This window comes from Anneissia japonica, unplaced genomic scaffold, assembly GCF_011630105.1.
Source record: "Anneissia japonica isolate Jap-2015-1 unplaced genomic scaffold, ASM1163010v1 scaffold24_len2511860_cov200, whole genome shotgun sequence".
NCBI lineage: Eukaryota > Metazoa > Echinodermata > Crinoidea > Comatulida > Comatulidae > Anneissia > Anneissia japonica.
In genome coordinates, this window is record NW_022730786.1 from 151,595 (window position 1) to 178,501 (window position 26,907).

The 26,907-nt window shown below is 34.2% G+C and overlaps 2 protein-coding genes across 3 annotated transcripts; one reads left to right on the forward strand and one right to left on the reverse strand.

Annotated features, from left to right (window-relative positions):
* Nucleotides 1-2,627: 2,627 nt before the first annotated feature.
* LOC117115124 (IQ motif and SEC7 domain-containing protein 2-like) lies at nucleotides 2,628-16,762 on the forward strand (the record flags this gene model as incomplete). Of its 2 annotated transcripts, XM_033258812.1 has the most annotated exon segments (11): nucleotides 2,628-3,213; nucleotides 3,731-5,940; nucleotides 6,301-6,462; nucleotides 8,083-8,197; nucleotides 8,442-8,756; nucleotides 8,934-9,053; nucleotides 9,598-9,697; nucleotides 10,545-10,697; nucleotides 13,208-13,393; nucleotides 13,916-13,962; nucleotides 14,528-16,762. In XM_033258812.1, coding segments are annotated over 11 exon segments (4,141 nt in total), but the record flags the coding sequence as incomplete, so codon positions are not given.
* A 1,628-nt stretch (nucleotides 16,763-18,390) lies between these two features.
* On the reverse strand, nucleotides 18,391-25,955 carry LOC117115087 (coiled-coil domain-containing protein 77-like). Its single transcript, XM_033258753.1, has 9 exons — nucleotides 25,869-25,955; nucleotides 24,912-25,158; nucleotides 24,257-24,420; nucleotides 23,797-24,014; nucleotides 23,010-23,229; nucleotides 22,211-22,430; nucleotides 21,740-21,865; nucleotides 21,251-21,403; nucleotides 18,391-20,719 (listed from the first exon to the last, which is right to left on the reverse strand). The coding sequence occupies exons 1-9, from the start codon at nucleotides 25,907-25,909 to the stop codon at nucleotides 20,573-20,575; spliced, it is 1,536 nt and encodes a 511-aa protein (XP_033114644.1). The 5' UTR covers nucleotides 25,910-25,955; the 3' UTR covers nucleotides 18,391-20,572.
* Between the last annotated feature and the right edge of the window lie 952 nt (nucleotides 25,956-26,907).

Sequence of the window (26,907 nt, forward strand, 5' to 3'; positions counted from 1 at the left end):
TTACTTTATCTTTTACTTTACATGAGCACCTGTTTCATGCTTGGCTGCCTATTTCACTAACTTGTATTAATGAAGAAATTAGTGATTCATTACTTTATCCGTAGTCAACAGATTTGTTGGAATACAGTGTGTGTAACTTTAACAATATAGGTATACTGTCTGTGTAGACAGTGGTTTCAGGTGATTGTTCCCCTCACCCCTTTACCCCCACAGTATCAGACCAAAACCCTGTTGGATCGCCAATAAACACATTCTTAATTACAACCACTCTGTGGAGCTAATAGCTATGAGTAGTGGTTATAAGGTTTTTCCATTTTGGAACTTGATTTCATTAAATTAATGAGGGGTTTTTCCAGTACCAGAGACAGTAAATTGTTAAAGCATCCTATCTAATAAACCATCTTATACTGTACAATACAGTGATTTTTTTTTTTTTCCCCAATACTTTTTGTGCTCTAATCTTATCTCATTAATTTATTTACTCTTGAAGCATAACAACAAATACATATATATTTGGTTGTCTCTGAACCATAGCAAAGTGAAGGAACGCATTTTTGGATATTCCTTTCCTAAAAATCAAGGCAATTTCAAAACAAATTAACTTTCTTTTAATGAGGCCAAGGATTGTAGACCATCCTTCCTGGTATAAATACCTGCATTTTAAATGAGCGGTGTCCTTCGCTATTGTAATCTGCGGTATCATTGTTGTTGATGAACCCACGTAATCTCCTCCCGATGACGCAGAGATGGAATATATAAACAAATGGTTTTATTTGTTGTTGTTATTCAAGTATTATGCGACACCAAAGGATGTGTGTGTAGTGGTATAACTTCCTGAATATTTTTTATAGTAGTTCTACGACTAAGGCTATGGGTCTTGGGACTATATTCTTTGCAGAGATTCTGAGATATAAACATTTTTGGAAAATAGGACTAAACGGTTTTCAGATGGGAGTTAGGTAATTTCTTTTTATGCTTCCGATATTAAATTTTGTTTCTTCAAAAATGTTTTGAGGTCCAAAGCTGGGCCACAGCCCATAGCTTGCAGACTGTATTTTTTAAAACTAAACTACTATAGTTTTATGCTCCTTTTATTACTGGCATAGGATGTAATTTTACTACTACTGCTTGTAAAATACAGTTGGTTTTTGTTTTGCACTACAGTAAATCAAAGAATATAAAGAATAGTCAATTGTTCTAGATCATGGTATCCTAATTTATAAGCAGGCTATCTTTCATAAGCTCATATTTTTATGACACTAAAAAAGAACAATTTATTTCATTTGCGACAGCTGTGTAGGATGTACGTCATGAATGGCGGGATTTTGACAAACGATAATAAATACATGCATACATGTTACAATTCATATTAAACATTCTAGTTGTACATCCTGCCAAAGGAAAATGTCTACCTAATTGTTTAATCTAATTAATTTAAATTTCGCTATAACCTTTGACACCTATTAAGATCGTATGATTGTTGTAAATGCAATTTCTTTAATGATTCATAGTTTTTGAACCATACTTGGTCTCGCTATGTGTTTAATGATTTTATTATAAAAAATAGTAACTCAGTAAATGAAGATTATGGTGTATAAAGAATAATGTTAGTCATTTCTGTACCATTCTTCCATTCATTCTGTTACTATTTTGGATATATATAAAGAAAAATACATAGTTTTATGTACCGGTATACAATTCCGTAGCCAGGATTTTCAAACAGTGCGGGACAATATCAGGGTAGACCCACTTTACACATAAATTCAAACATTGTGGACCCATTTTACGCAAAAATATGAAAAATCTGAACCCATTTTCTTAAATTTTACCCATTTTAAACTAAATATGAGAAATCTGGACCCATTTTTCAAATAGTAGACCCATTTTATGCATAAAATTACATAATTTGGACCCATTTTTTAAAATGTGGACCCATTCTTTGTGGACCCATTAGAAAAATTGTGTGGGACTCTCCCAACTGTCCCGATAGCTGGCTACGGCATTGTCGGTATATTGAAAATAATGAAGTTAATAAACCTGAGATTTTGTGAGATAAGTCTCTGTTATTGCTGACATGTCAGCATTCATACTCACCGATTTGTGGAGGAAGTCAATCAGGTGACGGGTTTAACGGCGGATTGTCAAATACGTGACCAGCACGCTCCAAAACTGAAACAGACATTGATGTCATCATTGTTGCCTGCTGTTTCGGTGAGGGAAGGTCGCACGACGATGTGATTCACAACAATTTAAACCCAGTTATTATCTATTCATAAGACTTGCATGGTTTCTCTAAGGCATTTTTTTTTTCATTTTGAGGATTTGTACAGGATAGAGGTATGCCAGTAGATATTAAAACTGGCTTTTGTTTACTTTAGTTATTTAATATTCCTTTATGTTTATGGTTTTTATTTCATTTCAGTTTTGCTTTCGGGCAATTTAATGACCTTGATCAAATATGAAATCAGAATTGTGCTTTACAGTATTTGATTTATTTGACATACATATTTTTGAATTGAAATTTTATTAATAAGTACAGGGATCGAATAAAATGAAAAATTATACCTACCCGGTTTTTTATACTTAAATTTATGGCTCATATATATTTTTATTTTTATATTTTACAGAACTGAGAAGGGAGCACAAACAACAGAAGTAACAACTACTCCAAAAAGGAAGAAGAAGAATCAAGCAACACCATCAGGAGGGGGTAGTGGTGGCGGCGGCGAGAAGAAAGGGGCAGAGAAATCTTCCACTGGTGCCGTTACTCAGGGGGAGGCATCTCCCCAACCCAGTCTTGGAAGTCGTACCCTTGTTGTGTCTTTAGCTGAAGACCAGATCGACAAACAAAGCGCAATAAACTCTAACATCACCAAACCAAGTAATCAACCAAGTCTTGAAAATCTTAGGAATATATCAAACAGTGGTCCAGCAACACCACCAAACAGCCCTGCAACATTTCAGAACAAGGAAACACCAATAAACACATGTATTGCTGATCAAATTCAGGAAATACCCGCTCAATCATATGATAATCTTGTTGAGGACTCTTTAGATAGTTTTGATCGTGCAACACCACGGAGGAGGAGCACAAGGTCACCGCTTCGCCGAGAGAAGTCATTCAAACAACGTAGGCAGGAAGAGAGAATTATTCAACGATCCCGGACTTTGTCCAATCCGTATGAGTTGTCAGTGGAATTATATAGTAAGCAGGTATGTCCTGAATGTCCTCATTTTGGCATAGGTTTTCTAAAGTAAGGGAGCTAAGTATATGTGCTTCTTTGCAAACATAACTTACATTACTGTTTTGAATTTGTTCCAAGTGTTTTGCAATAAGGTGTAAGGAATTTTTAGATTTATTTTTGTAATTTAATTTATGTTAGGTTTTCTTTAATTGATGTTAAGTTATATAATTCATATATTGCTATTATTATTTATTAGTATAATACATTATTTATTAATAATAAGATTTATAATTTGAAAGATGGTAATATTAAGTATATGTGTACTGTAATATGTAGTTCAATTTTCAATAATTGCATTTAACCTTATTGTTTTTAAGTTTTATTGTGCTAATTTTTTTTTCAGTTATATTTATTTATACACATGTAAATGTTTTGTATGTAGATATGTGTACTCTTTGTGAGCATTATGAAGTTATTGATGTTTATGTAAAATATAAGTTACAAATTGTTTATACTGTGATTACTTGAATCTATGATTGCTACAGGTGGAGATGCTAGAGAAGAGTTATGGTGGAAGAGACAAAGCTCATAAGGCCGCCCAAGTTATCCAAAGCGCTTACCGCCAGTATGGAATGAACAAACAATTCCAACGTCTACGAAGAAGCCAATCTGAGAATCGCTCTTCACGCTTACTGTCCTCGTTGCGCTCTTCAAAGGGCTGGGAACAATTTAGTAATCGTGCTCGTATTGTTATGCTAGAAGACCCTGTGAATATTAACGATTTAGGATTAAAAACGCCGACTCCGGAATCACTTGATTTGGATGTGTTTGATAGAGAATACACAGATCACTCAAAGACAAATCTAGTTAAGGTGCAATCATTGGATGGGAAAAGTGGAAATAGCAACATAAACGTTTCAAATAAATCTGAATTCGATGGAACAGATGTTAAAAGATCAGTGCAGAGGATGGTTGTTACGGTGATGATGAAAAAAGAAACTCGCAAAACAGAGATAATTAAAACAGAAACCATGCATAAGCGAGCACAAAGCGTTGGCACTTTAGAACAATTGCCTGTGGAATATCCAAGCAGTGCAAAGTTATCAACAATACCGCCGAGTATAGGTGAGGTCGGTAGTATGGCTTCGATCTTGCCAACGCCGCAAGATTCACAAAAAGCCTTTCATAGTCATATACAACGAACAACCGGGCTAGCAGATTTGTCAAAGGGTGTTGATAGTACCGACAGTATGCCAATGCAAATGAAAAATAAGGCCAAGATGATGACCCTTGGCAATGGACAAAAAGCCAGTGTTGGGAAAATTGGACATCTGCCAACTAAGGTTAGTTCATCTAAGCAGCCGGTCTATGATCCGCTTACAAGTAGAACCACGCCTACTAATAAAGACGTTGTTCTAATGCCAAAAACCAAAAATTCAAAACTAAGCGACAAAACCACAAGAGCAGAACTTATAATCAAGCCGGAGCAGATGGCTCCAAGTGGGAGTGAGAGCAGTTTAGATAGCCTGCGCAAACGTGATTCCTCTTCCTCTGGCGTATACAGCGATTACAGTACGACAACATCTGAAAGTTCTCTTCAAAAAACCGAAATACAGGAGAGTTCAGAAGTTGTAGAAATGTCGGCGAAAGATAAATTGAAAATTAAGCACGAGAAATCTTACAGTTTGCCAGAAAATATAATTTTGGACACAAGCGGAAATAAATTAAGTCCAGAAGGAGTAGACCCTAAAAAATCCAAGAAAAGAAAAGGTTCAAAGAAAAAGGAAAAGAAAACCAAAGATGATTTAAAGAAGGGAAATGTATCTGCCTTTGAGGATATGAGTATAGAAGGTGATAAATTGAAAGGACCATTTAAGCGATGGCGTAGTCGAAGTGCTGAAAGACGGCCAAGGAAGCTTGATATTGACAATCATCATCGTTGGCATATTTCAAGGGAGTCTTCAACGGATGTATACTCAAGAGCTTTTAATTTAGAATTTGGACTTCAAGGGCGAAATTATTCGTCCACTCTGCCAAGAAGATCTGCAAATAAGTTAATCAGGGAACCGTGCTATAACGATGATATAGCATACTATTCAACGATGCCTGCTAGGTCAGAGAGGACGCGATCAAATACCGAGGGCGACTTAGATTATGATCTTGATGTTACCTTAACGAGGGGGGGTAAGCGGCGCACACACACCATCGATTATGGGGAATTGGATAGAATCTCTTTGGCCTCAACAGCAAGTAGTGACTTTGGCGATTTTGAGAGAGATACATTCCTTCCAACATCTTCCCCAAAAGCACCCGCAGTTGTCTTGTCAACGTCGGACAATACAATGAGTCATGATTCAGATTCAGACTCTGATATCTCTGACACGGAGGACCTTTGCCATGATGAAACTTTAAAAGCCGAAGATTGCCCAGAGCTTCATGTAGATATGCGCGAATTAACCCACCCAATACACGTGCAGGACTTCCAAATGTCGCCGTCTCCTGTCTGGAAGCGCAAACATACAAAACTAGCCAACGGTTCTCTGAATCTGCACAAATCAGACACGCGAGAAAGTGTGAGCAGCGAAAGCAGCGGTTCTTCCAAGTTAACAGTTGGTGATGACTCAAGCGTGACCACAGGCAGCATAGATAGCTTACGAGAAATGCCTGTTATTGAACCTATACCACCATCAATGGCAATACCAAACACCCCACCAAGACGTCGCAAATACAGAATCGGACTTAATTTATTTAACAAGTAAGATTTTCAGCATTTGGATTGTTTTACTTTTTGTTACAAACTTAAATTTTATAATTTTACTTTGAAATTTAATGTTATTGTAATTTTAACCAAGATTTCATTATATCAGAACCCATTTAATATTTTAAACTGATTTCTATTTCTAAGGAAACCAGAAGAAGGTATCAAAATTTTGTTGCAAAATAAATTCATGGAAAACTGAACACACGAGTTGGCCAAGTTTTTACTAATTTCTTTATAACAATGTAATAATAATGTTACTTTGAAATTTTGTGTTATTGTAATTAAAACCAAGATTCAAACTATTTTATTTTAGACTGATTTCCTATTAATTGGTTTGCTCTTTATCGTCCACAGAAAACCAGAAAAAGGTATCAAATTTTTGATTGAAAATAAATTCTTAGAGAACTCAACACACGAGGTGGCCAAGTTTTTACTAAGCCGTATTGGATTGAGTAAACAGAAGATTGGGGAATATTTAGGAGACTTGCAACAGCAATTTAACATGATGGTGCTAGAGTAAGTTTACAAAAAAATGTTTATTTATTTTTTTAAATAATAATATACTTTATTTTAACCCAGAGATATTTGAATCACCTTGGGTGTTTTTCATCAAGTTCGGGCAGGACCATACAAAAGAAACAAAATGATTGAAAACATAATTGTTTCACGTCCAGCAGTGACTGGCATGCCATAGAGTACTATAGTGGTACGTCACGATACAACATGATACTACTCCGTTGCTATCATTGCAAAATGCGTTCAATCAGACGCCATTTTCTCCACTGACAAACCATTGATCCCAATTTCTAACGTAATTTTTAAGATGTTAGTTTTTTTTTGTAAATTTTAATTGATGATTAAATGTATGTTCGATAACTAATGTAATGCGAGCTTTTGTGTTGTAAGTTCATTTTGATGGTAAAATATTAGATTTTAAAACACCTATTCCAGAAAGCCTATGAAGTCATTCAGGCGTAATGAACGGTTACCAACGTCTGGTAGATGACAGAGGGCGCCACCTGAGGTTGTGACGACACGACTGTAGTACTCTATAGAACGAATGGAATATAATATTGTCAAAAATTAATAATACTGCTGCCCATTTTTGATAAATCATATAAAATAAACCACAAAATCATATACCAGTACTGAAGAAAACTACTTTCCATAGAAAGTAAATTGTTTGGTCTGGTTTTCTTATAATTGCTTTTTTATCTTGGGGTTTTTTTTTTCTTTTTCAATTCATGGAAATATAATTAAGTAACGTGTGTATTCTACATCTTGCGGCTTAGCATATTGATATGAAAACCAGTAAATAATGATGCAATAATTTAAACTAGTTTATGCTAGGCCAAAAGTTCAAATAATGATATCGTAAGCACATCTTGACAATAACTTATTTCGTAACTGCTTCGTTTCCTGTTGATTGTTTAGTGAACATCATGTGATAGCCACCTACAGTATTCTGTGGTTAAAAGTCTTGTGGTCAGATCTGTTATTAGAATTAATGTTTCTTTTGTCTTGATTAATTTTCTTGCTTGATACTATTAATTGGTTTTTATGTCATCATTTGGCATGTACTTACATTTGTAGAAATTTGGGTTGATTGTTTTTTTTTTTTGTTAGCAATTTCTTTCAAACATGTTGATGTTACAAATGATTATGAATCTATATGCTATTGGAATTTTGTTTTTATGCACATCAAGATTTCTATATATTTATATCGTGTGTACTATATATTGAAACATTATTTGTTATTGTAAATTGTACCATTTTCCTTTCAAGGTTAATTGCCACTCTTTCATCTACCAGTACATTATAAGTGTGACGTTTTCCGACCTTTATGGTCGTAAGTGTTTACGATTACGTGACCGATATATTCCTAGGACTCACACGCAATTAAAACGATAGTAAACAAACTATCGTGGGCTAAGTTTTGAGTGTAAAGTTCATTTAGTCGTAGTATGCAACTACCTGTATCTATATCTCAAAAATACTTGCAAAAAAAACACATTGAAATAGCATTTGCATTATGATGCGAACACAGATCGAAATTATGATAATATCGTGTACTTTTTTACTATTAGATTTCTATTTGATAATGTAAAGTTAATTGAAGTTGTCTCATTTCTATAGATGTTATGTTGAAGAAATCAACTTCCAAGGTCTTACAATTGACAACGCTCTTAGGAAATTTCAGTCATACTTTCGAATGCCAGGAGAGGCTCAGAAAATTGAGCGCCTTGTGGAGGTAAAAAATCTTTAAATATATTATTCAATTTATTTTGGAAGGTCACTGAAATTTAAGTTAATTAGTCGTGGATAATATCAAAGTGTGATAACACAGTGTTAATAATTGTAGACTTGGCTCATACATTTTTGCTCGTATTGTTTTTTGTTGTACAACTGTTAATACAACCACAACTAACTTTATTAAGTTACTAATAAAATTAAGTAAGAATGAATCATGTAGCATGGGTTTATTTTTTCTGTAGGCTTTTTCACAACGTTACCTCGTGTGTAACCCTGAGATTGCAAGCACGTTCAACAACCCGGACACGGTGTTCATCCTTGCTTTTGCGATCATCATGCTCCACACGGATCTCCACAGTCCAAATGTAAAAAACGAGCGCAAGATGAAACTTGATGACTTTGTCAAGAACCTTAGGGGTATAGATGATGGACAAGATATAGCTAAAGAACTCCTGCATGGAGTCTATGAACGAATAAAGAAAGAAGAATTCCATCCAGCAACTGATCATGTGACCGCAGTACAGAGTGTAGAGCAAAGCATTCTGGGTAATAGACCTGTAAGTTTCCACTGTGGATTTTCTTTATAAACAGAAGTGTAAAATATTTATTTAATATTGGATAATAAAGTAATAAACTCAATTATGTGGAGCAGGATAAAAAATGTGCGGTTTGATTTGAATTTTAATATTAATTCTGTTTTATGTTTTTTTTGGCTTTTTTTTTTTGTCTTGTAGATTCTTTCACAAGCTCACCGGAGGTTAGTATGCTCTGTGAGCCTATTAGAAATCAACGATCCCAGCAAACGGGAGAAAAAGCACTTTAGGGAAATATTTCTGTTTAACGATATGCTTGTGGTAAGTGTACCATCAAATAGTTATTTTTTATTGTCATGCTTTCGTAAAGAATGTATTTTCTTGTGTTATGAAATTAAACAAGTTAAATAATCTACAGTAAAGTAAAAATTTAAGGAAGAAAGGGGGAAAAAAAAGTTACCTAGCAAACATCCGTGTTTTTAAAATGAGAACACTTTCCCATCTGTCTTCTTTTATAAACTGATCTTATCAAGGATGTGTTTAGTAGTGTCCACACCTTCGTAATCATTGACATATGGTATACAGGTGAAAATCTTTAAGGAGTGGTAAGATCCTACAAGACAGGTGGACTGAAAGCTATCATCACACCTCATCTGAGTCGTCCCCGGAAGGTGTGGCCGAAGGGCTAACCTAGGACCACTCATACTTTTGCTTTCTTTTCATATCTCCCCTGGTTATACAGGATTTATGAATTCAATCTATAGTCTGTAATTTGTGATGTAACTGTCAATCATCTTTATGTTTGTTTGTTTTTTTTTAACTTGTTCTGCGATTCTAAACACAATATTTTGTTATCACTTACCAGGTTACTAAGTTGTTGGCAAGGAAAAAGACAGGAACATTGTACAACTTCAAGAAGTCTTTTCCACTCCATGGAATAACAGTGTTAAAATATGAAACACCTTGTAAGTTTAAAACAAGCACAATTTAATTCTTCACTACATTTGAAATATGATTAGCTTATTTTAAGTATAAATTATAAAGAATTTGCATGTTTCCACACCCTTTTAAGCAAACAATGTTTAGTTGTTTTAGAATAGGTTTAGTATTAAGTAATCATCATTTTTTCCATAATTTTCTAGGGTGTAAAATAAACACAGTTCATGTACCCTTTTATAGCAGTGAGAAAATGATCATTTCAAATTGAAACTTATTGTATTATGTACTCTTTTAGGGGATGGAGGGTCAGAGAAAGACTCCCTAGGAAACAATGAAAAGAAAATGGATGGCCCTTAAGTAACTATAGAAATATAAGAATTTCATTTTAAATAATTTACCCAAACCAAACCATCTGGTTTGGTTTATTTTTAATCTCCCTGTGGTTTACATTGTATCCTAATCACTTTTCGTCGCTATCCATGAAATGTCTGCCGCTTCAAAGCGGCATCAACAAATGCAAACGTACCAAAAATAAGTCAGGCACTAATGTATAAACAGGTGGAGACACCTATTCTCAACTAGTTCAACCCTTCATCTTAATAGAAACCCACAGGAAGCAATAGTCATACTATAAAACGAATTGATTTTTAACTCCTAAGCAATAATAACAATATTGATATGAACATTTATTAAAGGTTAAAGCAACACATGGGAGACATTGATAGATGTAATTGAAGACTGGCCAAGTTATTTCGGTCCAATGATGTTACGATTAAATCTTGGATGTCATGAGAATTCAATGGAAAATGAAAGAAATATATCAGAAATTGAGTTATATATATATATTAACTTTTCTTTTTGTTTATATTGTAGTTTATCCGTACGGAATAAGACTCATCAGCGTCGTTGATAATAAAGTACTTGCAACATTCTGTGCGTTAAATCACGAGGATTGGTCCCGATTTGTACGTGATCTCCAGGAATACGTGATGGAAATGAATGAAATGGAGGACATACGAATTGGAGGTAAACGCAACATTATTTTTCGATTTTTAAGAAATTTATGCAGCACAAGCTGAAAGATACCGTATCTAACTCTATAACCCTGCACTGCAATCACACTAAGCACGTAGTTACAGCTAATCAATAATACAAATGGAATACACTAACTTTTTAATTGACTCCCAATATGGATAGCAAGAGGTTGTTACGCTTCAATATGATGCCCCGAATGATGCTCTTAAATTAATCAATATAACGTATTTGACAACTGCCCTCTTAGGTATTAATATTTAATCATTATGTCACTTAACGAGTGGGATATGTGATACATTGCTCACGTCACAAATTGTAGGGGAAAAACCTGTTTAATGGTCAACGGGATAAGAAGCATATCCAAAGATTGCCTTCCTAGGAAACCGGCTCAAACCGGTTTGCTGTGCTGTGGTTTGTTGCATATCTGATTTTTCCACCAGTGCAACACATTTTATTGGCTAATAATTGCATTTGTTCTACAATCAATGTAGTGTTTTGTTTGCACTTTATCAATTCCACAGCAAAGGAAAACTTTTGTGTCTTATCTCATCCTGCAGTGGTTGGGAGTTTCCCAGTGGAACACACCTCTTAACTATCATGGGGAGTCGTATAATATTTACCGCATAGACACTCCGGTCTCTGTTGAAATAGCCAATAAGGTTTTCTCATTATTAATGTAATTTACATCAGTTTACAAGTCGTGGGAATATACTCCCCGTGGAGATGGTTTCCTTGCGTCGTCAAGGCGCTTGTGCATCATACCTGCTGATCTTATAGACGTGTCCCATATCAGACTCCTTATGAAAATAGTTAGGGAGTTACATTTCAATAATGGTTTCTAAAATAAACCACAGAGTGACTAATATATAACTGTGTATGTGTGGCACCGCCCATTGTTGTGGTAGTAGGTAAAATCAGAAACTTGTTGGCTTAAAAACTATTATTGGGGTTTATCATTATATATAGTTGATGTCACCATTTTTGTGCATAATTTTTGGTGAAAATGATGCACATCCCAACTGAAGAGTCCTCAAGATGAGGAACATAATTTTGACAATTGAGCTTCATCTTTTGGCTTTCCATTCTTTTCATTCTATCACCTTCTCGCATCTCTGTTCATCCCACTAGCTATGTTACAAAGAGCTTCTATGAAGGTGAGTACTGAGTGGTACTTAAGTTTAGTGTGAGTTGAGCTTTTGTATCTGTAGTGAAACTAGACTTCTTTACAAGATACTTTTTTTTTTCATTTCAGTTCATTTTCTTGTTAGCCATCTTGTATATATTAATGTCATGATTTGATGTATTATCATATTATTATCTCTCATTCATGCATCTTAAATTTCTGCTTTCTGATATGCTTTTGAATGCACTTTCATTTCTTTCCTATATAGTTATTGGTACAATCATACATTAAGTTTAATGTGGATTATTGTGGCCAGTATACAGTACTATATTGTAGTTTCCATTATCACTTGCATGGGATTTTGGGTACACAATGCATGATAGCTTTCAGTTGGCTGTGTACACTCATTGATTGCGAATATTTTGAATTCATACTTTGATTGTCTAGTTATAAATCAGCTGGTTGATTGGCAGATTTTGTATCAGTATATATTTTTTGTTAATAAATAGCAGTTTGAGTAAAATAATTTGTTGTCATATTAGATTTGTTAAAAGAGAACTGTAGTGGTGAACTTTTAGGTGCATGATCACTATGCAAGGAACTTTCAATTGTACAACAGTGATAAGATCTGAGACATCTTTTGCACATGCAACAATGTCCAATTATTACTGACGTCCACCAGAGGATGGTCACTGTTGAGTGAATCCATCCTAGGGTCATGTTGTGCGATTTGCAAGCTTCCTAATAATTGGTGATGGAACACTAAAACATTGGTTAAGTAATAAGTAATTTGCAGGTGGGGTTGTCTAAATTAATGGAATGTCTTTTGGGTGGGTACCAATAGTAAATTCAACAGCAATTAGAAAGGATAATGCATCATTCAGAAGTTATTTAATTTAATTCAGAATATTATCACAGAGAACTGGTATTAAAATTATGAATTATAAAAAATTTCCAGATGTTAATCTGGATAACATTCATTAAAAAATGGTTTTAAAAATTATCTAAATTTATTGATTGATTGTAAATCATTTCAATATCAACTATTTTAATTATGAATTATGGGTATATTTTCACAAAATATCTCTGGATGTTGATCTGCCTTACCATCATAAGAAGCTGGCTTAAAAATTATCTAAACTTATTGATATTATATTAAACAGATTGTTAAAATTATTAAAATATTATGAATATTTTACAAAATGTTTGTAGAAAATGAAATGTTGTGATGTCAGCATAACGTCAACACTATTATAGAGTAGCATGTTAGCCTTTCAATCACTCCTTATCCAGGGTAGACAAAAATGCCACTATAACAAGATTTCCTCTTCAATTAGAAAATTTAATAAAATTCTATATTTCTTTTTCTTTCGAACAGCTGAACTGGAAAGACAAAAACTAATCCGCAAAGCACAAGGCTATACAGCGGACTCGGGCCTAGGCCTGGACTCCGAGAGCATAACAAGCAACAACCTGAGTGGAAGCATGGACTCTTTAGCGCCCCCAGAAATTATCAAAAGAACTGCCCTCTCAAATTCCCTAATGGACCTTAAAGAAGCATCAGGTATGGAATACTGATTAGCTGTTTGAATGGGAAGGTGAAATATTTTGGTAGGGGGAAAGTTTTAATGAGAAATAAATAGCAGATGACTTTATTGTATTGATATCAATATTGACAGGAGACAATGTAATTATACGACTTGTCATTGGAAACTGTAATAATCGCTCACAATGTGCAAACATCCTCAACTTCCTGGCAGTGGCGACGCCTGGCACCATGGGGAGGGTTATCGGAGGGGCTAAGGCCCTTATATCAGACAGGCTGAGCCCCTGCCAACCACCAAAAAAAAATAAGATTCTCCCTCAAAATATCCCTTACAGCATCTCAAAACAGCTTAAAATTGGCCCTGTTTGTCTAGGCACCAGGGCCCACCCCATCCCCCAAAATATCATGTGATTAGTTATATAGAATTAAAGATTATTTCAGTGTGTTTATTACCACTGATTTATTTATGAATAATTAATGATAAGTAATTTGTTAATAATAATAAAATAAGAAATTGTATGCATTTTTAATCATTCTCAGATAAGCAGAACCATAGAGTAAGTGCAAGTTCATTGGATGGAACCATAGTAAGTTCACCTTAAAAGCATGATTTGCCCATATATGGGTATAATATGACATCATCATTCCCGTATAGGCACCATGTGCCATCATCATGTCCATATATAGGCATGTCACACGGAATGTAACCTTTCACTAAAAGATTTACTTCCTGTGTAGAGCTGAAAACCCTTGAATGTACTTACTTTAATTGCTATATTTTTTATAAAATATTTCCATAATATATTACAGATAATATTTTAAATAACATTATATTATGACATAAGAAATGCGTATATATGTATGTATAGCACTAGTATGACTATCTTTTAAATGAACATTGTGAATACAGTAATAAACTGTTATTTAAGATAGAAATGTTCAGTTCCATAATATGTTACACAGTATATATTAAATGGCATATTAATAAATGTAATAGAATATTATGAATGGTACTTAAATATTCATGCAATAAAGTCATTTAAATTTATATGTGAACCGTGTGAATACAGTAATAAACCGTAATTCCGTAATTTGTCGATAATTACTCATGACAGCTTTGAATAATTAAGATTTGCTTTCTTTTTTTTGCAGTCAATGAACCTGACTATTCCATTTTCCGGACCAGTTATCAAACGAAACAAGCCGTCGTTGACAGGCTGGTTCAGCAAACGCAAGAGTGTTCCTCCGCAATTAGAATGTACTCCTCTCAGTGGAAATCTAACACAAATTTTGAAATAAAGGTCACAGCGGTTCCTCACAAAGTGTCACACAAACATATACACCCATTAGTATAATAGGGACAACAAATATGGATTAAAAATCAACCAATCAAATGATGGCTTATATCAGTATACAGTGTGTAGTTAACACTGTTGTATGTTGAATAATCATGTTCTTAGTTATGATTGGTTAAAAATCTAAATCTGATTATTTGTGGAAATCGGTTGCATCAGGGCTGTGCAAAGCTGGTTAATATCAGTATGGCTGAGCAACCCAGAGTGCATCCCTAAAGTGAGGTGGTAAAATCATTCTCATTGGATACTTTGTGGACAAAAGCTGTTGTGATTGGACAGTTAATGTTGAAAGCGTGTTAAGAGAGGACCTAACAGAGCCATAGTATACTTATGAGGCCTACCAGTGCTGCAATCCGTTATTTTTAAATTCCTTAAGTTATGGCAACGTGCAATCAATTATTTAAAGAAAAAAATTAACTAAAAAGTTAAAAGCACAAATTGAATTTGAAAAAAAAAATTGCTATGAAAAAAGTATGTACCTTACTGATGAATTCACTTCATAATTATGAGATTGAAATTATTCTTATGAATTTGTTCTTGTTATGCTCTAAAGAGAAAGTTGGCCTAGGAATTTTTCGTGAGACAGTATTTCTAAAACACTGTAAATTATACTGTAGGACTTGTCAAACATAGACTCCAAAGGGATGCCTTAAAAATGACCAGTTACAAAGCCATTTTCTTTGGTTGGATCAGAATTAATAAAGTTGTTTTTAGGATTGTTTTCCAGTTAAAAATCATAGGTGAAAAATTCTCACAACTACATCTGTCTTTTAATGTTTTAGATTTATATCATGCAACTCAGTTTCATAATTGTGGACTCATTAGTTCATTTTAATATCCAGAACCCATTGTCAATTTAGTTTGTGTTGGTGAATCATTTGTAATATTTTTATATCCCTTGGTATCCGTGTGTAAAGGCTATTGCTATACATGTATAATTTTCCGGTGAGAGGACGATTAATGTTGCATTTCCAAACCCTTTGTATAAGTCAGTTACTTAACCTTGTCTGTTATAGTTTATATACCAAAATGCATTTTGATGTTTGTAAATGGTTGGATTTCTAATACTGCTATATTAGCAGGGTTTATGATATGGTTATTTAGACACCGTGCTTACATTTAAACCTACCAGTAAAAATATTTCTTAGAGCAACTTTTCTACTTTGATATACCCCCTCTATGTATAGTTGGTATTCCTTCGTGTTTAATCGTATTGGGCGAGACTTTCTACTTTTAGTCAACACAACCATGGAAAAGTCTTCCGATTGGGTGAAATTGGGAAAGGAGATTTGAAGTATGCAAATTTGGTTCCATTGTTGTCATGACTTACATGGATAATTTCTGCGTTAAATATTTTGTTTAATTTATATTATTTTGTGATAGATTTGTAATTGCTTTATCAGCATTATTATGATTATTATTATTATTAATTAGGATTTATTTTTATCTTATGATGTATATTATCAATATATTTTATTTATAATAAAACACATTTATCCATTAAGATATTAATAATGCTGGTAATAAAACATGAAAGCCATTTTCCAAACAGCAGTGTCATCATATTTACCGTAAAACATAAATCCATCCATGAAATCGTCACCATAACAATATACCGCCATCAACACTCAGATATTAATCATTTTTAGTATTTCATATTTTTTTCTTGGGTATAAAACCCTTTAGGAGATGTTATAGTGAGTTAAATAGAGGTTTATTTGCAATATTATGTAAGAAAATGAGTATGATTATATGTATGAGAAGAGGAGACAGTTACATAGATACTTAAATGTTTTTGAGGTTGATGTGCTCTATAAAGAGTTTTAAGAAAACACTAGTTCGAGTATATCTCCAAAGGTATAAACCCTTGTTACGTTGTAGAAAAGAAATTATAAATAAGAAAAATAATGTATGTTTAAAGAGTTTTTTTTAATTTTAATTGTCAACATCAAAATCATTGAAAACAAAGTAGCAATGGCTACAACTTGCTTTCCTAATGTGAATAAAAATGCTTGCCCAAGATGAATATAAATCTTGTATTTCTGTCGTTTCATGTGGAACTATGCCAACACATTTACGTTCATGAAATTTGCATCCCTCCTTCCCGTACTCCTTTATTCCTGTAGGTATTCATTCCATCAGGTGTACTCTTATTCGATTTGATTTCTTAAGTAGACGCTCCAAGCAGAAACATGAAGCCATAGTCCTGGTGGTGAACAGTGGGCATTTCATCAAGAGATAATTCCTGTTGTATTCCACATAGAACCAACGGCACATACGGTACGTATTTATTTAAATAAACGCTTGTAAATGTGGAACTACAACACATAATCAATGGCCGTATTCGACTGGTCGTTCTTCGTTAAACCACGCCCACCTGCGCAGTGATAAAATCCTAATTAACGAAGACGACCAGTCGAATAGAAAACTGGTAAATACTTGACAAAACAAAATGTCTGGATAGTTACCGCGATACACGCTGCGTAATCAAGGCTGCTTTAGATTGTGGCAATATGGGTTTTTCGTAAAAAAATGTTTTCATCCAGTTTTTTTTTCATTATTTTTTGACTTCAATGTGGGTAAATATTATAATTTTTATTTTCTGAAATTTAATCTAAATTATATTAATAATAATAATGTTATATTTATATAGCGCATATTGCACATTGACGCAAATGTTGTTAAACTGACCAATCGGCCATATTTTTTTTGGTCACGTGCATAACTTAACGCTGATTAACACATTCTGGTTACGTTAATTTTCGTTGTCAACAAAGTCTATTTTACGAACCAGTCGAATGAAAATAATACAACGAAAATTTGTACTCAACGAAATGAACCAGTCGAATAAGCCCAATATGTCAAAATGTGTTATTGTGTGATCATTAATCCCAACCAGGTTGGAAAAAAATATAATTCTACCTGAGTAAAATATTAATAGAATGTGTTGGGTGTCTCTTCTATTAGTTTGTGTTTACAGACATTGAAGGTGGGAAGGGGTAATTTATTCAATGAAAAAATTAACACCCAGGGGCATTTATTTGAGGGAGACTGTATTGAAATAAATATGGTATCTTTCAAAGGAATGTGTGCTCTTGTACCTTGCATTTCACCTGCTCCCCACCAACTGAAACACGAGCAGTGATGGGTGTGAGTCAGAGGTTCTGAAGAGAATCGCTATGGTTCAGTCAACAAACTAGCTATCCCCAGTTTACCCAACTGAGCTCTCTCCCTTTCCTACTTCAGTTGCAGTCTCCCCCTCTCCCTGGGGAGTATTTCCAGTCATGCAGCCTCCTCAATGGGGGTGGGGGGGGGGAAGAGAGTATTGTTATTCATGCAGTCTCCTTACTGCTGTTAAGTACTGTATTTCTAATAAAATAATAATGTGCTTTCTCCTCCACTCCCTGGAGTCCAGCAGCTAGGCAGTAAGTTTAGAACCATTTGGGGATTCAACACTATGCAATAAACAAAAAGATTATTATAGATTTAATTTTGATTAGATCTGATCTTGAATTACCACTATCGCATCAGTTTGCAAATCACACATATTCAAAAATGAATTATCCAAACATTTGCAGCTTTACAAATGGTAAATACATTTATTTACAATTTTTTAAAATATAAACAAATCTAATATTAAAATAAGTATACGTATTGTGTTTACAGACACAATATTACTATAGAGCCAAGGACCCCATTTACATATTTTGAAAAAGGCCTTTGGGATTAACCATGTGAGGTAACTTCCCGTACAATGTAACCAAACCCAACTAACGTAAAGCTATTCTTTTACAACCTACATAATTTGCAGCGGCTGTTTGATAATACCAGGAAACGTTGCCTGAGTACTCTAGAGAAAGAAGGCTTTTTATGCCAGGGATTTAAGCAGCTGTTAATAGCAGTACTATTAACGTAATCACACATTGGTTCCATATCGGAAAGTAGTCATTTAAGTTGGTCTGACTGACTTCTAAATGACCTTATATACAAGTGGTTCAACATCATTGTGTCTCATTATTTACCAAATAAAAGGGAAAGTTTTTTAGGGTACTGTGGTAGTCCCATGATAAATAAGAAGGTGGCACAGTGGTATGGCTCCATTTGAGAGGTCAGGGTTACTTGTTCATGGCCTTGGGCAAGGCACTTTATCTGCACTGACACTCTCCAACTAGGTACCTGATTGGGTAGCATGCTACTGTGCTAAATAGGACTGCAACTATAGAACAAGTTCTTAAGCATGTTGGTAATAATGATTATTGTTAATTACTCAACAACCATAACTCATCCCATGTACTTTGAAGGTAAAATGGTAACCACAAAGACAAAATACATCGTTAGTCAGTGGCATATCTACTGTAGGAAGTGCGCAGGGGGCGCGTGCCTCTCCAAAAATTACAGCACCCCCATTTCAAGACTTTAGATACGCTGCTGTCGTTAATGTATTAAATTTAATTTAAAATAGTTTGAAACTCAAGTGTTTTGGGCTCTGCTCTTTGATTTTGAGATTTTGGGTTGCTCAATTCCTTGTGTCCTTTGGCCAAGTAATGATAATAATTATTCTATCGACAAGTAGTTTAATCTGTGTTAACATTTTTACCTCTTTGTTATTCTAATAATTAATAAATTTGGCATAAATAATTTGATACAAAGTTCTCTTTTTTTTCTTCTCCAATTTAGATGTCATTAAAAGCCCTACTGAATATTAATTGGTTCCAGATTCTCTATACACCATCTTTATCCAATTGGCAAATTGAGTTACCGGTTACAAATCCTGTGCAATGTAGGCCTACAGTAGAAGGTTAAGAACATTAATGGGACATGTGTCTTCAATTTGGCACATTTAAATCTGGCATTAGATATGTGTCAAAGGTTAAGTTCTTTGGTACTTGCAAAATATCAGTAACATCTTGCATCATGTTTTCAAACTACCATGCCAGTTTGCTGACTTTTAATAATTTTTTGATCAATTTTTAATTTGTACATTATATAGTTGTATTAATAATTATACATACAGGATAGTACAAACTATAAGACTAACAATTTACATACCAAATAATTATAAAAATGTGTAATACATTTTTTAATAATGGGTGGGACATTTTTCATTGTTATATTCAATCTCTTAAAATAATTTAAATGGAAGTCAAGGAGAATAAATTACACCTGATCCACCTTCGATCTTTCCCCAGGTATTTTAATCACAATGGTCTGTTGAGTCACTTTTTAACAGGGCTTACATCATTGCAAGAACAGGTATGGGACTCATTCATGCTTGATACATCCAAGCAACTATTAACAGCTGCCTCAAATTTGACCAGTATACTCCCAAGTCTATGAGTAATGGTTAAGATCATGAGGTCATCATCCTGTCCGTACACTGTAAACCATGGCTGAGGTGAAGTTCCCTCTGAAAATTCTGAACAGTTATGGCACCCATCAATGCTTCATTCATAATTCGCATAAACCACCACTATTAACCACCACAAATTTAACAAGTCCACTTATGAGTAATAGGTCATGAGGTACTTCCTGCCCATACAACTTTACTGAGCTTAAGTTCCCATTGAAGTTTTCTCCAGAACAATAATGGTATCCATTGCTCACCAAAACACCCATGGATTAGACCAGTTCATTCCATCTCCATCAACATGGATGAGTTCCATACCTGTTCTTGCAATGATGTAAGCCATCATGAGGTCATCGTCCTGTCCATACACTGGGATAAAGGTTAGGTTCACCCTTAATTTTATTCAGAACAGTAGTGATACACATTATTGCTTCATTCACCTACACAACCACTATTAACCATTATGGATTTGCCCAATTCACTCATATTTCATGGTTATATCCTGCGGAGGTCATCCTCCAGTCCGTACACCTTGGCTTTGAGGTTGTGGAGCTCTCCCTGGATCTTCTTTGATCGTCTGGCAGTCTTGTGGATGTCGTGCAACATCCTTAGATCTCCATCTTCTCCTATACCCACAGTCACCTGTTCACCAAAGAAGATAATCACAAACATTTTAATTTTCATTATCATTAATCATTGTTTTAAATATCACATTCAAGCAACATTCTGAAAGATTCAAAATTGTTTGTAGTAGAATATTGAAATGCAGTTCACCGATCATTTATGCAAAATGACTATAATATCAGTAGGTGCCAGGCTTGCATTATTTGCAGACATGCTCACATTATATTATATATTTATCATTAATTTTTCTTCCTTGTAACTGTTTATGACCTGTGAAAATAATCTACACTGTAAACCCCTGTTATCAGATTGGTACACCTTGCAAAATTACCGGACACCCAGTCAAATCAAAAGGGAGATGTTTTGTGGAAAAAAAAAACAAGTATGTAATCAGTGTAAAGAAATTAATTCAATTCCTGGAATTTTGTAGAATAATAATTTTGCCCACATGATCTCAAGGGGGGTCTAACGGAAGGGCTGATCAAGTTTGATCACAAGTCAAAATGTGAGACTGGGAGCTGTGGACATTGTGGACACTTAGAGGATTACCTTGAACAGCTGCTTCTCAACATCCTTAAGTCTGGTACGTAGTCTCTTCACATCCGTTTTGAAGCCCTCTACCTCCAGATTGCGACGTTTTTCTAGGGCTTGGTAGCGTTGGTTCATTAACTGAAGTCGTTTGCTCATTTTCTCAGTTCTCTCCTAGATAGAAAATTAATAGCTTAAACTTTTGGTTTCACAATTGCTACAACAAATATGAGTATGTACAAATTTTTGGTTAAGAAATAAAAAATAATAAATAAATGTTTTCATTATGCCACCATATTATCACCACTTTTCATTGAGCATCACACAATCTTTTATATGGGCTGGATATTTAAGAAATGTACTACATGGGCCTATTAATTATTAGTAGGCAAATCTAGGCTAGAATGTAAAATTGTAGGTTTATATCTGCATAAAGCTTTAGGTACACTCCTACATTAACAATTGTATTCATAGAACTGCTACTTTCAAAACCAGACAAAAAGCACCTACTTTGAAAACCTCTCGGCCAACGTCATCTTGCTCTCTTATGCGGGCCAGCTCGTCCTCCAAGCCTATAACCTGTTCCCTATAAACATCAGCCATCTTGTGTGCTTGATCTAATTGGGTTTGTAGAATCTAAAGATAAAGACAAAAGGAGTGTTCATAATTATCCTTTAGTGCATAATGAATTCTGCTCACACAACATTCAGTTTGTTAGCTGTTTACACCATTATGTGTTTAGGGTTCCTTTGATGTTCACCCACTAGAACAAGAATTATAACTAGAATTGTGAATTTGAACAAATTCAGCTCAATTTTTTTAAATTGCTGTTTAATGAATAACTACAATACAGATAACAAAATATGGCAAACAGGCAATTGTGTACATATAGGAAAAATTGAAAATCTTATGAATATCCTGTTATTGGCGAGTTCTGTACTAGAATTTCTGTTTAAATCAAAATATGAAGAAGTCACAGACCTCAAGTTCATCACTGTATGATTGTCGTGTGTCTACTGCATGATGGGATACATGTACGACCTCTTCCTTTGACATATTCAACTCCTCTTTGCACCTGTCCAGTTGTTGTAATAGTTCATCTTTCTCCGCCATCCAGTCCCTCTCCACAGCACGACTCTGATATTTCTGCTCCAAGTAATCTTTGGTGCTGTCATATAGAAGACTCTGTGTTTTGTGTAATCTATGAATTACAAATATTCATATAAAAATTGATGTATACAAAAATGTTTTATCTGCAATTTTTGGTAATGTCATATTTATTTACATGGAAGAAATGGAAGAACATTTTTTTACAAATTTTATGAAAAAAAATAACTACTGTATTTTAAAAATCATATTTGCAAAAAAGCTGGAAAGGTCTTGCCTAATTCTTTATACAGTTATAGAGACATACTGTATCTAAATGTTGGGTTATAATACAGGTCTCCCTCTAATTAAAGATCCCTTCAATTAAAGATCACCTCTAATTAAAGACCACATTTATGTGGACCCAAATAAACAACTGCATTGTACCTTCATATAACACATAACACATTCATATAATTATTTTTATTAATTTTACTACTGTAGGAACCGCTCAAGGAATCTTTACCAACCAGAGTAAACTTCTACTGCCAGTGCAATGCAATGATCTATATATGGTCATGACAACGTGATGTCATCATGACCATATTTAGGCATGTCACATGTGTTTGCCTAATAGAATTTGATAGTCAGGACAGGGCTTCACAATAACAATGTTAGCAACATTTATTCATACTTTTCCTCTAATTGTATTATCCGATGACGGTCTCGCTCCATGACTGTTTGCATTTCATCTGTTCTCACTTGCCTGTCGTCGAGCAGTGTGTTGATTTGATCTCGTGATGCTCTTGTTTGTTCCTCCAATTGTGCTTGAAGGGCATTGACCTGTAAAGCCAGGGTTTCAACATCAGGGTCATCGCTGTTTGAGTTCGTAGCACCAGTTCCCTTGGAATTGGCTGTGGTAGAGATATTTTTAGAGTGCTTATAACTATTTGTTTTTATAGCACCTACCGCACTGGATTCAAATGAAGGGGACATCAACCACCACCAATTTTTTTTATATTTTTTTATTTTATTTTAAAAAAAGGTTTAAAAAAAGTCTGAGGGATTCAGTCTGTCTTAAGATGATACTTGTAAAATTTCAAATTTTTTTGTTTTTTCATAAATCTTGATTTATATAGTGCCTTTCACAATCCAAAGAATATACAAAGGCACTGCTATCATTATTTGCCTGGTCACTGGATACTGGGTCGGAAATTCTGCACATTTTGTGCAACTTTCTTTGCTCTCTAGGGAGTATCTCTAGTCATGCTGTTTACATGCAAACCCAATACGTTCAGTGCAATACCATTCTACTAGGTACCCATCTATACTCCTGGGTGGAGGGAGGCAAACAAAAGTGTCCAAAGACACGAGCAACGCAACGAGTGTCAGTCTCAAACTCCCAATCCAAAACTTTAAATGCTGTGCCATTTGTTTGTGATATTAGAGATATTGTTATTTAAAAACGTAGAGATACACACCTTTTGTCTTACTTCCTCCTGGTGCTTGATGATCACTTCCTCTGGACCTAAATACACCCCCTAGCTGACCAGCTAAACTTAACCTGTCCCCCTCTGATGTATAAGGATGGTGAGATTGGGGGCGTCTTTGAGGGACCACCACCTTAGCTGGAGGTTCTTTGTGGAAGTATGTCACTTCAGGTTCACCCTCGGTACCTAGGGATAAAAGATGTTGAATTCTGAAAACAAAAAATAATGGAATGATGTAATTATTTTAGTTTTTTATAATTCTTCTGTTCATGAAATCACACAATCAATAAATTATATACGGTAATTAGAATCTTGTGTGTCAATTCAAAATAATTGCTGATTGGATTTCAGAAAAAGAATTCATAGCAAAACCTATTGATTAACATAATATATTAGTATGCTGCAAAAATATAAAAGAGCAGACAATGCACTGAATTGGAATAACTTTTACTTTTTTCTATCTTCAATTTCTCTGATCTTAAGGCGATCGTTCTCCGAGTAGAGTCGTAGGACGTGTTCGCGCTCCTGAAACAGGAACACCTGCATATCGCTGAGTGCTTGCTGAAGCTCAGCAATTTCATCTTCACGTTGCTTCAACTCCCATTGTAGCTTGTGCTGTAATGGATATTAAAAAAGACATTATTTGATGAACATCACAGTAAGCACTGATACATTGGGTAAACACAGTAATCAATCAATCAAGAAATCAATCATTCATATCCACAGTTAGAATATAATTTTCAGAAAAACGTAACACTGTCATTTCTCCAAGTTGGCATTTCCTCATGTAACCTGATTAAATAACAAACATGAGACTTCACCTGTGTTTTGATTTTCTAACTTGGTTAAAATAAATGTTATCACTTGTTTCATTTATTCTTCCCAGGCATGATTTATTTGGTAAAATGTACTTCTAAAGAGCATAACAGAATTTAACAATAAATAAAAAGAAACCAATATAACAGCTGGCACAATGGCAACTAAAAACAAAACATACTAAAATATAATTTAAATACAAAATTATAAATACAAGAAAGTGAAAAATTAGCCAAGAAAAATGTTATTTTTTACAGAATGAAATAATTAAATTTCATGTTCATAATTACCTGTTGTTCATAAGTAATTTTATATTGTTCCAGTTTATTTAGCATCTGCTCATGCTCATCGTCAAACTCAGCAATTTTCCTCCGATAGTATTCTAGAAGTTCCCGCGATGGTCGTAAGTAACCCAAACGTTCATTTACAGTTGAAAGCATTGGAGATTGTACCTGATGGTGGAAACTAACATTCTTGCCACCGGACGTTGCTCGACTTCTATCTGCATTGCTGATTGGGGATCCAAGGAAAGCTGACCTGTTATATTAAATTTTAATAAAATACTATTTTATTTTTATTAAGCCAGTTGTATTTTATTTATTATTTTATTTAGATTACAAATTTCAGGATAAAGAAAATAACAACAAAAAGTCCTCCAAGTATAACTAAAATTTAAAGGTGTTGAAAACTAACCAGGGATCCCAAAATAAGAACAAACGTTAGCAAAAAAAAAACAAGATCAAAACAACATAACTATTATACACAATAAGATACATAATATTAATTATTAAGAAAAGTAGGTCTAGCATCTAGTCCTAGGCTAGGCCTAGATAGATGATAAATACTCTACAAAAAAGTTCAATTTAATACATTTTTAAAAAATCCTTTAACAAGACAAGCATCAGATAAGACACTCTACATATTAAGCTTAGGCTTGGTCTGCGGTTGTATATGGGCCAAATGAGCCCAATGACCAGGCAGGCTAGCCTATCTAAGGTCCTAACCACTACACTGTCACTAGGCCCAGCCCTAGCTAGCCTGCAGCTAGCCACTAAGCTATGTAGTAGAGTAGAGTACTAGGCTAGTAGTAGTAGTAGGAAGGCCTGACTACAGACTAGCGCCTGGCCTAGGCCTGCGGTACACCGACGATATATTTCCATAGAACTATGCATAGATTAGCTCTTAAAATGCTGTCGAAATTTCATATAACCTACAAAGAAAATGCTTTAATGTCAACTTTTACTCACTTTCTACTTTCTTGAGTAGTTCGGTATTTTGCTGATGCCATTTTAAATTCCCACCACAACTTACAGAGGGCGCTATATATATTTCTCCCCTTTTCTGTGTTCGCATTAATTTATTTTTATCGAGAAATGTTTTGAGTTGACGAAGCTCATTACAATAAGCACTTAAAAACATGTATGAAGGAACTACCTATAGTTATAGTTTAATGTCAGTCTTCAGCTTAAATTAACTAAATTCAATAATTAGATACACGAAGAATCATTTTTTTCTTAAATTATTAGACAATACTATAATAACCGTTTTGGTTTTTTGCTAATGTCCAGAAACCTATTCGAGAGTATAAAAATGTTCTATAATGGTGGTTTACAAAACTACAGAGTCCCCATCCATTAGCTCTGCAACCTACATGCAGTTACTTCTCACTCTGATGATGCATAAGCGGCGGAACCCACGGGTAACATCTCTCCTCCCCACCCTCGGTCGCACCTAGACGATACATTTTGTCGGGGAACAAACAAATAAAAAAAAATATTTGTAATATTCGTTTAGCCACCATATCGTTTGTGTTAACTTTTCATCAACAACAACCACAATAATAATAATAATAATAATAATAATAATAATAATAATAATAATAATATAATAATAATAATATAATAATAATAATAATAATAATAATAATAATAATAATAATAATAATAATAATAATAATAATAATAATAATAATAATTCAATGAGACTAATTAAAAATAATTTGCGTTCTGTTACGACAAATGCTGATTTAGATAGCCTCATGATGGTTGGAATACATCGTGATAGGTGAAGCAACCTCGACCATGACAACATGGTTGACAGATTTCATGCAAAATTTACAAAATATAGAATTTCACTTAATTAGATGGTTACATTGCATATTCTTTGTTTCTTCTTTCATTCAAAATGTTTCGGTTTTGGAAGCTGATTTCAACATTAGAAAGCATAGCCTACATGAAGTCATATTATAGTAACTCGATGCCTATCAAATAAGTAATAAAAAATCGC

Coding starts and splice junctions, on each gene's coding strand:
- LOC117115087 (XM_033258753.1), bottom strand. CDS start 25,909: ATGGCATCAGCAAAATACCGAACTACTCAAGAAAGTAGAAA. Junction 24,015..24,256: donor GAAATTGAAGATAGAAAAAA/GTAAAAGTTATT, acceptor TTTTGTTTTCAG/AATTCAACATCTTTTATCCC. Junction 21,866..22,210: donor CATACAGTGATGAACTTGAG/GTCTGTGACTTC, acceptor CTTTATCTTTAG/ATTCTACAAACCCAATTAGA.